Below are 16,073 nucleotides of genomic sequence, written 5' to 3'. Positions count from 1 at the left end.
GCCCTGATTGTATTCAGAACAGCCGTAAAAGACACGAAGAAAAGTCACTTAACCACAGCAACTGATTGTTGTTTCCTCTATCTTCCTCCTGCACAACAATTGATGATTGTCTGCGAGGGCTGGGGCTTGACAGTGTCTGATTGGCTGATTGTTCCTGCAGCGCTGCACAGGGGCCTGTAAATGTGGCATTGTGGGAAGTGCCATTGTGTGCTCTTCCTCCAGTCAAGAGCTCATTCCCACGTGAAAGAGGTGCTGAGCTGGAGTGCAAGAGCAAAGCTAGGGTGGGGCCCCAGGAAACTAAGGGGACCCATTCCCAAGCAGCAAGACCTCTGTGAATGTGTGTGTTTGCAAACAACTGCAACATAAAGTACTAGAACAACATGAAGAGGCTGTGAGTTTAAATGTCCTCAATATGTCCTTTTTTTTCTTTTCTTTTTATAGAAAATTAATTTTAAGTTAAACTCCTTCTGTAAGTCTGCAAACACATATTAAAGATCGCCATAAGCAAAACAGTTCAAACTACAATAGGTTTCACTTATCTTCAAAAGCTTTGTGCAGTTTTAAAAGGGTACTGTAAAAAAAAAAAGCTTTCTTCTTTATGAGTGCGTTAGGTTGAGATTACTCACTTGTCACCTCCACCTGTGTGTCCAGGTGTGTCTCCTGCCCGGTGACGATGTGGCGGGCGGAGCATCTGTAGGCTCCACTGTCTCTGGCCGTCAGGTTGCTTATTAACAGGACCAGCGAGTTGGAGAACTCTCCAAATGTGAACTGCTGATTATTTAAGCCGCGAGACTGGGCTTCCTCTGTGTTGTTCACTCTCTGCCATGACAGTGCTGTGTACAGGTATTTATTGGCTAAACAGGTGAGGTGGAGGTCTCCACCCTCTCTGGCCTCCTCCAGCTGCTTTACACAGAAGCCTCCAGGGACATCTGATGGAGACACAGAGCAGAGAAATACATGGATTAGTTGGAAAGAAGAAGTAAGGAGGAGGTATAAACAAATAACCCTCCACTGAGATGAATAAGCCGTCTCAGTTTCCCAACATGCGAGTCTGGATCCTGACTGGTGCCTGAAACCAGGAGAGCTCATTCTACCAAGTCTTCATTTCTATAACATTTGATGACTATGTTGAATGGCTATTGTGGGTTAAAGCAGCTAGTGGAATACAGTAAAAAGGCTTTTTATTTACTTTAGCCATCTGAAACTTCCCGTGGAAACGGCTTGAGAGTTTCCTGATGGCAGATAGTGTTTATCTTTCTCGAACACCCCAAGGCCTCCCGAAATAAGTGGACCTGCCAGTCCAAGGAAGTGCGCTGCACGGGGAAGTGGAATGATAAGAGCGCCAGGTTCCTGTTTCGCTCTTGCTCACACACTAAAAGCTCAGCGCAGCCTGACTGCAGACACATACACACTCAGGTTTTACCTGTACAACACACTTCACATGGCATGCAAAACTACAGAGTACGAAATGTACGTGATGCATGCAAACTGTTATGTGCTACCGGGTATTTTCAACTCTGCCTGATATCTTTGTGCAGGCATTTCTGCTCAGCTTTACTTCAGTTCTTGTATCTGAACAGTAATTCACACTTCTGGCTTTAAGTATATCTGCATCATACTGACTGCAGTTTTATTTTATTATTATTGTCAACCATTTAAATCCATTGCTCTGAGACAACAAGGTCTCTTTTTATATCAGTGTGGTGATCTTGCTGCAATACTCTTGCAATACTCAATATCCTTATCTTTTTTTGTTTTTCAAACATGATCATTATGCGAATAAGCTTGTATGCACATTTGCACATATTTATGGCCTCTTCATTTACTGCTAATGTTGACTGAAGGGTATTTTGTTTTTCATACAACATAGTAAAGATGTTGTAAGCTCAAGTTCATCATAAAACCCTGAAAATGTGCCAGCCATTAGGGAATGCATGAATGTGTGTGTGCGCGCATTGGTGTAAAAAGCAAATCAATATGAATCATAGATTTCAGAGGATTTTAACCTTCATGCTAGTAATGGAGTTGTTTACAGTTAAGTTTTTGAATAAAGGTGTTTTTCATGTGTGCTATTTTGCCTTTGTGGATTTCAGCTTTAATTCAATGCAAAAGTATTGCATTAACTGTTCTTACACACAGTCCCACATTTTTAGAGGCACAGAAGTAAGAGGTCAACTGGCCGACAAGCAGTTTTTCCCTTGAAAGTTATCATTAGACTAAAAAAACCCAAATAATCTATTATACTCCTTAAAAATAATGATTCATGAATCCACTTGCCAGCTCTGCAACACCAAAAGGCCTGAAATACCAGAGAAGGTGACTAAAATGGATGATCGCAGAATTCTTTCCATGGTTAAGAAAAATCCCATCACATTATCTAGTCAAGAACAGTCTCGAAGAGGTAGATGCATCATTGTAAGGTCTACAATGAAGAGACCTACATGCGTGTAAATACAGAGGGTTTGCAAAGGTACAAACCATTGGTTACATTCAGGAACAAGAAGGAAGCATTAGACTTTGTCAAAAAACAAACTAAAAGAGCCTGCACTGGTGAAAAAAAGATCTTTGGAAAAATTAAAACCAAGTTAAACTTGCACCAGAATGAAGAGAAAACAGCTCATGAAGTTTACCGCATCATCTGTCAAACATAGTGGAGACAACGTGATGAACCTGCCTCTTTTGGTTGCTGGGCTGGCAGGTTGTCTTTGTGTGTTTTGTGTTAGAGATGCACAGCGGGTGTGGTTGAGTTATTAGTGACTGGGAACACCTCGGCCCAGTCTTCACCAGTATAGACGCGCACTCCATTTGCTCCCTCGGGGGGAAAAACAACTCGACCTTTTTCCTTTTCTCTCTACCCAAACAACATTTCACTCACCACGTTAGGCAAAAAGCAAACATGCCAACACTACTCACTTACTGACTGAGGAATGTTTTTTTTTCCTTTGTAACTTCATTGAGTTTTGTTGAATTCAAATAAAATGTTTTTGTTGTTTTACTTGACTAATGGTCTGATTATGTGTCACAGCTTTTAAGCCACTCGTGACAGAATAGTAATGTATGGCTGCCAAAGGAATTAAGGCACTATTGTACATTCATGATGTGAGAGCTGCTAGAAGTAGTAGGATGGATTGTAAAGTGTACAGGGTTCTATTCTCTGCTCTGATTCAGCCAAACGGCACAAAACTGATTGGACAGTGCAACCCAAGAGTTTCTTAAGTCAAAGAAATGGGATATGTTTCAGTGGCCAAGTCATTCACCTGATCTCAACCCAACAGAGCACATTTCACATGTATTAAATACAAAACTGAAGGCACAGAGACCCACATACTGAAGGCAGCTGCAGACCTGGCAAAGCATCTTAGGGACGAAAACAGGACATTTGGTGATGTTCATGGGTTCTACACTACAGAGAGTCACTGACTGCAGATGGTTTTTTTATCCAAATATTAAAAACAATCCTTATATTTAAGATTATGTTAGTTTATCTAATTGAGTGTTTAAAAAAGGGTGGACTTGTGTTAAAAGCTGTCATTTTTAAACAATTCATGCAATACCTTTTTAAAGTCCCTGAATTAAATCTGAGAGTCTGCTCTGCAGTTTCATCTTGAATGTTTGAAATTCCACTATAGTGGTGTGCAGAGTCAAATCTGCAAAAAACTAAAAGAAATCTAACTATATATTTGAATGGGTAAAATAATCAAATAAGTATAAGATAGTTTGGCGTTTCTATTTTGGGAACATGCAGGCTCTGCATAAAGAGACTTCGAGTTAATGTACAAAGGATCAAGCAGAAGCTTTACTCCATGTTTATGATGTGGGAATAAGGAAAGAAAACTCCCACAATGATTGATCTTGTCTGGGATCACCTGTGATGTAGAAGTGGATGTCTAGCTGGTCTGCCCCCGCAGAGTTGGAGGCGATGCAGCGATACACTCCAGACACAAAGGCCTCTGCGACAGTCAGGACCCCCACCGTCTATGGAGAGCACAAACATCCGCATGAACAAACCGGCACTTAGGACATTATGAAAAACACCCACATTCATAAAGTTCAGGCTCATTACCTCTGCCACTGATGGCAGGAATCATGTTTTCCATGGGCTCACTGAGAAGACAATAGCGGTCTCTGAGCCAGACCTCTTGCCCATTTCCAACTTAGTAGGTCAACACTCGTATTATAGGTGAGAAGCTCTAAGTGTGTGCGGGAGAGACTTTACTACGAGGGAACCTGCAAGCGTGTGCAGTGGAGTGTCCCTTTAATAAGAGGTTTAAAATATTATGCACACTCTTTTTTGGATTAGTGCACCTGCAGGAAAGGAATATGCCAGAATTTGGACATGAAATTTTTCCTATAGAGCAAACTGGGATTTTTTTTAAAGCTTATTTTCTACAATAATATATCACAGCTTTTCTGTCAGTCCCAGTGTGCATTTCTGTTCTTTACTTACCCTTTTCTTCCCCCGAAGCACTTCCTCTCTGTGCGTAACACTCAGGATGTGGTTGTGTGTAAACGAGGCGGGAAGACTCTCTGTCACAGGGCTCCATAGTGAGGAAGACGTGGGACACACACACCTTGAAGGCGGAGGAAGAGAGGGACTCAGCTGTGTTTGACAAAAATAATTTTTGGCTGCTTCCAGGTGTGCAAGTGTTTTTCTCAGCTGTGCTCAGCAGGAGGAAGAGCAGAACATCAGGAAAACGCTTTGACAGCTGCTGCTTGATGTTAAACCATGAATCACATCATCGTTACTATCACCACATTTTTGTCAATAGCCTCATGTCGTCTTTCCCTGCCCTGCAAACTGACAATAGTGGATCTTTGAAGTGCTATGTAATGTTGGATTGTTCATCTATGAAGGATGCAGAGGTGGTATTGTCATCCTGCCGATTAACTTCCTTCTATTCTTAACAAATTAGCCCACATTTCCAGGACACGAGTTCCTGTCCCTCAATGACTCTTGCAAGTTTAAATCCATAGATTACACACCGGAGGAGCTGTGGGAACTTGAGCTTATGCAAGACGCTTTTTGGTTATTTACGCACATCACCTCATGACGAAAAAATTCTTAAATTATACAAGAGTTGGGTGGGGCCTTAATACACAGACTGCTTGATCAGTTAGTTTCGCAACTCTAGGAGAGAAGATCATCGCTTGGGTTTTTTTTCTCTCCATTTCTTGTAATTAGTCTGTGTAGGAAATGCTAAATGCTAAATTCATGAATTGAAATTATCTAGATCAAATATGATGTGATGTAAAGAGAAACAAAAATACAACCAGGAGTGAGTTATTTTTTTGCAATATAATAATGATGTTAATAGTATCGTAATCTGTAGATATTAATTTTATTTCCTTCTTAAACACACTTTAAGGTGTTCCCAGTGTAGTAAAAATAAGTGCAGGATTTCATTATTTTAATAAACTTGATATAATTTTGAGTATGATTTTTTTTAATTTGTATATAATATATGCATTTAGAGTAATTTACTGAAATTTGTTTAAATGTTTATCAAAATATATCATGTGAAAAAAGATTTTGACCATAAATTGATCTTGTTTACCAAAACAACCCCAAAAAACATATTCAGAAAAATTGTACATGTATTCAAATGAGTCATTACTTAAACAATTACTGCAGTGTACATAACAAAGTCATAATAACATAATTTTCATATGTGATACTGTTACGTTCCCCTGAGCGGTCTAGGCGGGGAGGGGGAAGTAACAGAATTGACTGGGTCAGAAAAAGGAGTCAAGGAGGCAAAAGGGTTAAATTAAAGAGTTTTATTAAAGTTTCAATTTATACTAACTAAAAGAGACGGACAAGCCGCTATTACCATTTAAGGAAACAAACAAAACTCAGGCGTTGGTCAATAAAGTAAAACGTAAGCCAAAAAGAAAGAGCAGCTCACTAGCTGAAAACCACCAAAAACACAGCTCACTAGCTGTAACCACACTACTGGCACTCTGGCCCAGAGCTCACCTTTCCCTGGGCTTAAATACTTTTAATTACTGATGTGAGTCAGCTGTGTAACAGGGAAAGGTGGCACCTCAGGCAGAAGAGGTGGTGGGACATGCCCACACAGGCACCTTCAGGAGGAGAGAGGCCCTGCTAGGGCCGTAACACCCCCTCCCATAAATACAAACCCGTGGTTTGTCAAACTATCATGATAACCAAAACAAGTCCATAACCGTTTCATCACCTACTTGCAGGCTTTCCACCTACCAAACCCCATAGCAATGGTTGGGCATTTCCTGCGGAAGCTGCCAACCCCATCTCAGTGGGTTCACAACATTGACAGAGAGTGGCCCCAGACCCTTGAAAGAGTGTCCCATGTGATAGCCAGGGCTTGGAACCATCATATGTGGAGAACCCAGCAGGCAGCTAGTGGGCCTTATTGAAACACTTTGCAGACGATTCCTCAAGTCATCGGTACAGGCATGTTTGTTAGCCAGGGTTGCGGGTCTTACTGGTGGTTTTATACACAGTCTGTTCCCCTGCAGGTCATTTTGGGGACCTGGGAAATTGTCAACCAGCGGCCGTTCAGGGTTAATTGACCCCTTACACTGACCACAGGAGCCCCTTACACAACTATGCCCCAAGTGTGGTCCTTTGCTGGGCCTGACAACCTTGTTAGTTTGAGAACCATGAGTGACTGTTTTCAAATCAGGCCTTCTTCCCTTTCGATACGCTTTCCGCTTAAGTTTCACACAACCAGCAACCACATGGCCAGGCTTGTGGCAGAAGAAACACAGTTTTGCTTTGGAACTTGAAACCACCACTTTTTCAGCCTCGTTAGCTGGCTCCCTCCTAGCTCTCCAAGATGTATTGTAGTGAGAAGGGATGTCACAGTCTACAGCATTTGTTTTATGAGTTGGGGTAAACTCATCGGCCAGTATGGCAGCCTGCTGTAAAGTGGAAACCCTCTGTTCACTTAAATAAAGAGCAATACACTCAGGAACAGAGTTTTTAAAATCCTCCACAAGCATGAGCTCACGTAACGACCCCAAACTGTTAACCTGGCTTGCAGAGCACCACCTACCAAAAAGCTTTGCCTTCTCCCGAGCAAAGTCAAGGTAGGACTGACCCTGTGCCAACTCCAAACCTCGAAAGTTCTGCCTATAGGCCTCAGGCACAAGTTCATAGGCTTGGAGGACGGCACTTTTGATCTTTTCATAAACTAGGCTGTCCAGCCTAGACAGACCAGAGCAAGCTTGCTGAGCCTTACCTGTGAATTTACACAGCAACATCACCCCCCACACGTCTTCAGGCCACTGTAATGCAGTTGCTATGCTTTCAAACACACTGAAGAAGCTCTCAACACTGGATTCACAGAAAACGGGAACCAGGTGGATGTTATTGCTTACAAACGAGCTTCTAGACACCTGTGCACTGATGGCTTCATCAGCCATTTTGGGGGCCGGAGAAGGCTTAGCAAACACACCCTAATTAAGACACTACGACACCCGTCTGCCAACTCACTCAGAAACTACACAACTTAGTTTAACTGACCTCTTACAGCATACACAATAAACAAACACAACTTACCCAGTTCCTAAGCACAACAACCTTTACCTACCTATCTTCTGGAGCGTGCTGGGCTCGAGGCGACTTGAAAGGCAGAACTTCAGCGACCGGAGCCCTGAATTGCCTACCCCCAACAGGGAACTAATCCCCGCCCAGGATTACTCCGAAAATAAAAAAGGCAAAATAACAAAATAGTGCCCGAAGGAAGAACTTAATAAGCTCAGCTGGACACTCACCTAACTTAACTGGGAAGTTGAATGTCTAAAGGTGAAAAAAAAAAAAAACAAGATAATCAAAAACCAATTCCAACTCAAAACTTCCTTTTCAACAATCCCGGACGAGCCCCCACTTGTTACGTTCCCCTGAGCGGTCTAGGCGGGGAGGGGGAAGTAACAGAATTGACTGGGTCAGAAAAAGGAGTCAAGGAGGCAAAAGGGTTAAATTAAAGAGTTTTATTAAAGTTTCAATTTATACTAACTAAAAGAGACGGACAAGCCGCTATTACCATTTAAGGAAACAAACAAAACTCAGGCGTTGGTCAATAAAGTAAAACGTAAGCCAAAAAGAAAGAGCAGCTCACTAGCTGAAAACCACCAAAAACACAGCTCACTAGCTGTAACCACACTACTGGCACTCTGGCCCAGAGCTCACCTTTCCCTGGGCTTAAATACTTTTAATTACTGATGTGAGTCAGCTGTGTAACAGGGAAAGGTGGCACCTCAGGCAGAAGAGGTGGTGGGACACGCCCACACAGGCACCTTCAGGAGGAGGCCCTGCTAGGGCCGTAACAGATACCTTATGTGCCTGGATGCTGTCAGTACAAAGAACAACAGTAAGAAACATTATAATCACTTTGACCTTCAGATCGCTCTATTAACCCTTAAAGGAGAGATCAAAGGTCAAATGTGACACGACATATGAACCCGTGACAACACACTATACAGTTGTAAGAATCATAGTTTATTTTTATAAGTTTACAAGTTATTTTTCAAATTCTGACCAATAAATCATTAAGTTGACTTTGAAGACATTGGTGGATGTACGCCTGTCTTTAATGGACACAAAATTTTTATCAGAATTCATTCAAAACCTTCTGACCGATCATGTTTGCCGACCTACAGGCATAAACTTCTTGGTATAAATAATAACTCTTGTGCTTATTCAAAATGTTAACTATTCAGATCAAAATTTTAAATATTTTAGCTATAAGGAAATGCGTGGATATAATTATTTCTACTATATAAGTGATGTTTCTGGAGAAAACACAGTCACACTGCATTCAAGCGTTGCTTAAAAGCAAACAAACATTTAAAGGATTTATTATCTGAATGCTGTTGAAGTTTGCTGTCTCTGAAAATGATTTGTGCTTCTTTTTGTTTTGGTAGCTTGAATTTCTAAGGTGCATCAAACCAGATGAAATGTCATGTGAATTGCATTTTAGGAAAGATTCAAACAATAATAATGTCACCTCTCAGGAACTGAAACTAAGTGAAGGATGATGCATTTATGAGGCAAGCTGCTCACATTTGAAAAAAACACAACAGTATGGCTTCTGTTTGATTGTTGGTCCACAATTTAAATATAGAAGGATGTATAAATTAAAATAATCCAAAATTCTGTGATTTATAGAATCGTTAAACAGTTTTATCAGTGGAAAACAGAAAAAAAATGCACTATATTAGGATATATAGTTAGTGTTGGATCAGGTGACCATGAGTCCTCCCTTAGTTATGGTGCAATAGGTCTCGGCTGCTGGGCGACTCCCATGATGCACTGAGTGTTTCTTCTTCAGTCACCTGTTTCACTCGCTCTGTGTTAATACACATTTCTGCATTTCATTATTATTAAAATCTGGCTCTCTTTCACAGCGTGCCTTTGTTTGTTTTCCATCCCTCAACCTAACAGGTCGCGGCAGATGGCCGCCCCTCCCCGAGTCTGGTGTTTCCTTTCCATTGCTCATAGCAACTGTTGTTGTGATTTGGCTCTAAATAAATAAAATTCAACTGAATTCAATAATAAATGGTTAAGATGAGCAAATTGTTAAATTCAGCACCAACAGTCACACAGTTCTGTAAAACGTTTCAAAAAAATTGACAGTGAGGCAACAATACACTGGAAAAGTTACGCAACGCTAGCAACGCTGGTGAAACCTGTAATGTTAGGAGTGAAGATGTGGAGGAATTCACTACTCTGTGAAAGACTGTGTGTGCACAGAGCAATGTAAAATGTTTCTCAACATGAAATTACAAAGAACTGGGGAGTTTCATTAAGAAAAAAAAACAAGTAAGCGCAGACTTTCAGTACTGAGCAAAAAGCAAAACTGAAAGTCTGATCTACATTAGAAACAAGTTTGAAATCATTGCACCTCTGAAAACAACTATCAGTTAACACAGCTCGTCTCTGCGCCCACATATTCAGGTTAACACTGAAACATAAAAAAAACTATATATATATATATATATATATATATCTTGCCTAATATGATCTTGCCTAATTTTTGCAAAACCAGATTGCAACAAGCTAATTGTGTAGTTGCGCTGCCACTCTGGTCCAGACCTGCTATTGAAAACAACTCATTACAGTGAGTAAAACCCACGCTATAATCAGATTTGTCATTCTTTTTTTTTCTTTTTTTTGCTGTAAATCAACAAGCAAAGAAATCCTCAGAAGTTTCAAAGGACCATATAGTCAATCATATATTTTTTCTAAAGTTTACAATTTTTATTTATTATTTATATTCTTTTCAGATTTTAATAAATATCTTACAATGCCTCATGTGAAAAAGGCAACCTTTACAAACGTTCAACGTTTATGCTTGCTAATTATTTGTGTTGAGATTTACTTTTTCATTTAAAAAAAAACGTGTAGATGTTATTACAAAATAGCTAAAATAGTTTATATTATAGTGAAAAAAAATATTGCACCCTCATTTCATCTAGTGAATACAATTTTGCTTGTTTAACCTCCACTCTTCCACGGCATGCATTTTTAATTTCTCTTTGATATTTGGGCTGATTGGGACCTGATCAATGTAAAAACAAAGAATTACTAGATTCTTTTTTTTGACCTAATCTATGTTTCTAAGAAAAATGAGAGCCACATATGAGGATATTCATTTAAAATTTCGATAGAACAGTAGCAGTATAATGTCCTTGTAAGTGGATATCAGGCCCTTGCAGAGCAAAATTGAGTATTTTGGTCTAAATAACCCAAAATGTGATGTCCACATATGTGGACGCCAGGAGGTTAAAGGGGAAATGAGTCTGTTTGCAGAGAGACAGAAAACCAAAGTGTGACACGGATTAGATCTCCGGTGGATTCAGTTTATTTGTTCTCACATTTAATTTGTCACTGATCCGGAAAAGTCCTGCGTGTGTTATCCTCTATCGCCTCTCAGCTGGACAGCTACTGCCCAGTTCCACTTTCTCTCGCTTGCAGAAGGCTCAAATTGCAGCAGATCACTCCTGTTTTAACTCGGCCGCACTGACTGCCTGTGAAGTTTTGAATAGATTTTAAACAATGGATTAGCTCCACGATACTGATCTTTTAACTCAGTATTTTGCCTCCAGGTCACTGAGGTCATCATTCCAATGACTTCCCTCACTGCCCTCACGTAAAAGCTAAAGGCGACCTTTGAGGTTATTGCCCTCGGGCTCTGAAACAGCGTACCTTCCCACAGAAGAAGCTGTTCAGCTGACAATGTTAAATCACCTCTAAATACCTCACTGTTTTTAGATTTTTAGGTATTTTAGTCAAATCTGAGGTGTCTCTCGGTTTGGTTGAGCTCACTATAATTTTTTTCTGTTACAGTCACAGTTTTTTATCATTGGTAAAAATTTATTTGTGTTTTTATTCAAATTTTCTGACTAATGTTTTTCACTTATGATCTTTACTATGTTCTCTGTTTACGTGTATGTGTATGTTCCTGTTCAAAAAAAACTGACTTCAAGTGATTAAGCTAACACTTACTGAACTGTTAATTATTCATGTCAACCACTAATGTGAAGCCAGTTTAAATGTTAATTAAAATCCTGAGCAATGAATAAATTCTCAGTAACTTACAAATGTTAATGTCTTAAGCTGAGGTATTTGTAGCTCACATACCTCAGCACAACAAGTACAGACTTCACCTCCACAGATTCAAGCTCTCCTGTTTGTGCCTCACTTTCAGTACACTGCAGGTGATCATCTGGCTGCACACAAACAGCCTAAATAGTGAAGAAGCGTTACTTAAATACGTAGAAAAATATAATAAGGGTGCGTTTAGTTTCTAAATTCAACTATAAAAGCTTTTTAAAACTAGCTGTTATTACAGAATTACATTTTTAATGTGAAAAATCTGGTGCGCACCTGCAGACCAAGCCACTGGGCTGAAAACTGAAGTTTCCTCACATACCCACTGGAGGCTGGCTCCACAGGTGAGTGAATCCCTGTAGACTCCCATGTCTAAATGGCCAGTTTTGCAGCAGAAATAAACAAACCTGGACTTTGTGTGCAGGGGTGATTTCTTTTTTATTTTTATAAAACAGCTACCTTATAAAAGGATGCCCCCTCCTTTTTTTTAAGACATTAACTCTCCTCCAGCTTGTAAACGATCACTTCCACTTTGTTCACTGATGCTCTGCCTGTTTATGGATGTGCCACTGCCCCCCTCCTCTCACCTCTCTGTCTCTGTCTGTATCCTTGTCGTCATCTTTTTCTGTCTGCCCTGAGCTCCTCCCTGTCTTCGGTTCCTCTCTGCTCACTGATTGCTCTTCCTCTTGGCATCGAGATAGTGTGCGAGTTACACAAGCGACCCACCCTGTGCATGACACCAAGGGCCTGACACACACATGCTATGCGAATGCACACAGACACCCACACCTACAGTACCATACCACCCAGCTAATACTCCCACGCCTCTCAGGAAACACTTTCTGACTCAAAGTCGCCCTCACACACACACACACACATACACAAACACACACACACATAGAATTAGTTAGATGGATGCGTGAACATGAACATGGTTAGACACAGAAAATGAACACGTATAAATTTCTATATATGCACGCAGACACACCACATTCACACAGTGTGTGCTTGCAAACAGGGTGAGCAGCGGCTGCTTGGGTATATGAACGGACTGCTTCGAGTTGTGTATCAGAGGGGTCATCTGCTGCCTTTTCTTCCTTTCCTGTTATGTTGCTTAAAATACACTTTTACTGCTGCAACTGTGTGTTCCTGTATGAGCCCCCAACCCCCCAAAATAACCGTGGCGCATGTAAACGAATACACAAATATAAGCAAGGTTTAATGCAAAAAAACACAAACAACTGATATAACACTTCAGTACAGCTTAAGAGAGTCATACAGAGTCAAATATTGTCATATGTAAGTTAGTTGTATAAAATTATTAAATATTAGATTCATATATTACTCATAGAACATCTGTATACAAGCAATTAATCACATTAGCAGACACCCGTAGAATAGGATACACACACACACACACAATTGTGCGCAAGCACACACGCTGTCACCCTCTTTACGCTCACATGCACAAATGGACTTTATTCAAACACTTATGCTACTCATTCTCATAAAATGGCTTGTAGTATCACGCATACACTTAGATTTTAATTAACTTCTGATACAAAGACAACAGGGCTGTTATACTGACACCATATGACACATAAATGAGACATTTTGATATGGGATGATAGTGAACGACACAGGAGCGACACAGGATCGTCTCTGGCCTTCTCAGACTTCCTACATGGTAGGTATCTGCAGACACTTAGTCTGTTAATAGAGAACTGAAGGAATCCCATAGTGAACAGCACAAAGCATGTCCTCTCTCCTTTTTCGCCCGTCCAAGGTAAGCACACTGATCTTCTACTGGTGGTTAAAAAAATCGCAACAGAAACTCACAGCTTTTTCTCGTTTTCTCTTTTGGTTGTCAAAATCAGATCGGGGCTTGGGACAGGCAGGCACGGTTCATGCACCCATTTTAGTACCACTCTAGGACACAAAAAACAAGCAAAGCAGCTCCAGAAATGTGGCTGGTGGATGGGTGGAATTGCACTTTTTCTGGCTCAAATGTCTGTGAAATATAAAAAGCATCGAACTACAGGACAGCCTGGTGTAGCGGGGAGACTTAAACTGGAAAAAGGAAGGAAATAAATAATCAGTGAAGCAGGTGTCCTTATATCCTTAGTGTTGTGGTGTATATAACTCCTGGTTTTTTGTATCTCCTGGTCGTCACTGCTCAGCAGTGTTCCAAGTCACTTTACTCATTTTCCAGTATACCGAGCTTGCGATTGTCACTATGGATCACTGATGATGTCACTGAGGGTTTTGGCTGCTGTCGAGAGGCACCGATGAGTGTGTGGAGGTGGCGGTGATGTAGGGGGAGGGCTCCAGAGTGGGAGGTGATGGGGAGTTTTTCTTTTGTAAATGTGAAGGATGCTGGGTTGTGGTGCAGGTCAGGGCTGGTGATGGAAGGGGGTTTAGAGGTATGTGTAGGGGGCAGACGAGTTGGGGAAGGGGTGTGGGGGTGCTCTCAAGAATAGATCAAGCTCTTGAGGAAGCGGGCCGTGCCACGTTTGAAGACGAAGGGACAATCACGCCGCTGGGAAGCGCCTCGAGTCGGAGAGGAAGCCAAACAACGAGAGGAAAAGCGCTCTGATTTTTGCACAGGAAGCCCAATGCACCTCCTGCTCGGGCCAGATAAGAGCGCTGCAGTTCCCAGGGCCAGACCCAGCAGTGGACCCAGGACCCAGGCGAGAGGCCCCCCGTCAGCCTGGCCCAGCCTGGTCCACTGTCCCTGGGCCTCCTCCAGCACGGCGTCAGGCTTGTGGTGGTGCAGCCGGGCTGCAAAGAACAAGGGGCCCAGTGAGGATCCAATCAAAAGTACCAGTCCAAAGAAATACAATCAGCACAGAAACTGAAGCTGAACCAGAACAGAGCTTTACAAAGGACCGTGAGGCAGCCAGTTAAGAAGCCAAATGTAATCTGCAGTGTAATTACTGTGCAAACATGCTTGACTCATTTTTTAGGTATACTATAACTTCTGCTGTTCTACTTTGTTGGGAAATACAGCCTTTTTGTTTATTTTATGCCTCTTTCTTTATGTAATTACAATACTGCTACAAATCACATTATATTAATGGAATAAAAATGGCTTAAAGTCGAATTATTCATCTAAGTGATGATTAAAAACTGGGCTTTGCCAAATTTCTCACATGTGCAGATTGCATCTGACATCTTACTGTGAAACAAGACAAAGGTGCTGTCACACATACAATAAACGGCATGAACAAAAGAGCTTACATCACTTGACCTGGATTTACTCTGACACTGAAGATTGCATACTTTGGCGCTGCCAGGCGGCCTGAGACAATCCTAATGTACATTATGTAGATAACTTTTGGCATTTGGATGAGATTGATTGGCGTGGCGCCTTGTGAGAGTGCCAGGGTTAAGGGTCAAGTACAGTTATGATGTCAGTGTGTCTCAGGGGGCAAAAGAGCGTGGGCAGCTGCTGTGGTGCTCTCAGGTAATACTTAACCTTTCTGACTTGTTTGTAAGGAACACAATACGTGTCTGACCTCCGAGAGCAGCTCAATCAATGTTTCTGCCAAAATGCCTGCTTGGATACTGGCGTGTGTTTAAGGCTGACTGTCCCTTCGCTTCATCGGGCTGGGCCATTTCTCATGAGAACTTTGTATATTGAGTGTGTGTCAGATATAAGAAAAAGCATCACAGGATGCAGTGTGCAATCACAATAATAAACAGGCCTCTCACCCTGCCTCCTGGACAGGAAATTCATTAAATCATAGCGTTTGATTTGGAAACCAACAAATCGTGACTGAGAGCACGGAACTGGCTGCTATTGAAGTGTGTTTTTTTTCTCTGTCCTTTCAAGTCTGAGATACAACGTGTACTGTGTTTGTGAATGTACCAGGCACACACACACACACACACACACACACACATAGGATGCAGATTTGTATGAACTTAAACAAACATATGGAAAGGACACATGGACAGTAAGAGAACAAAAATATGAGAAAGAGCTGCACAATCAAACAAACATGCAAACACTGGGCCGATGAAATACACACACACAAACACACACACAGACACACACACATTTTCACACATTCCTGCACATGAAAGGCCCCCAAAGGCATCTGTTCTGGTTACAAGAAGGAAACGCTGTCTGAACACACGCAGAAATAGACAAAACATGTCTCGTTTTACAACAAAAAAAATAAAAAATCACACATACACACACACACACACACACACACACACTCCAATGAGTAACATAGAAGAAACATCATTATTTATTCTATGTGCACATGAAGTGTTATAATATTATTAATATTTTTAACCTTGCAGCCAAAAAGGTAAAAAAAAAATATATATATGCCTTTTTTTTTTTTTACATTTTTGCAGATTAATTATGCACAGTATGTGAAGTAAATTTCTGAGGTGCCAGATTTTAATATAATAAAAGCACTTGAAGCTCTGTATAGCTGTATGGTTTTTATATTTGGCTTAT

The 16,073-nt window shown here is 41.1% G+C and overlaps 1 protein-coding gene across 1 annotated transcript in view; it reads right to left on the bottom strand.

Moving 5' to 3' along the window:
• Positions 1-16,073, bottom strand: part of flt1 (fms related receptor tyrosine kinase 1) — a 48,798-nt gene that overhangs the window by 21,537 nt on the left and 11,188 nt on the right. The window contains exons 11-13 of the mRNA XM_085418691.1: positions 4,448-4,571; positions 3,867-3,975; positions 627-929 (exon numbers count right to left, since the gene is read on the bottom strand). Of these exons, the coding sequence (XP_085274817.1) occupies positions 627-929; positions 3,867-3,975; positions 4,448-4,571 (536 nt within the window). The remainder of the gene's footprint in view (positions 1-626; positions 930-3,866; positions 3,976-4,447; positions 4,572-16,073) is intronic.

Source organism: Rhamphochromis longiceps, linkage group LG9 (genome assembly GCF_057381845.1).
Source record: "Rhamphochromis longiceps isolate RC_006_pf linkage group LG9, R_longiceps_female_GT1.1, whole genome shotgun sequence".
NCBI classification, from domain to species: domain Eukaryota; kingdom Metazoa; phylum Chordata; class Actinopteri; order Cichliformes; family Cichlidae; genus Rhamphochromis; species Rhamphochromis longiceps.
The sequence above is the reverse complement of the archived record's forward strand: the minus strand, read 5'-3'. Positions and strand labels throughout refer to the sequence as shown.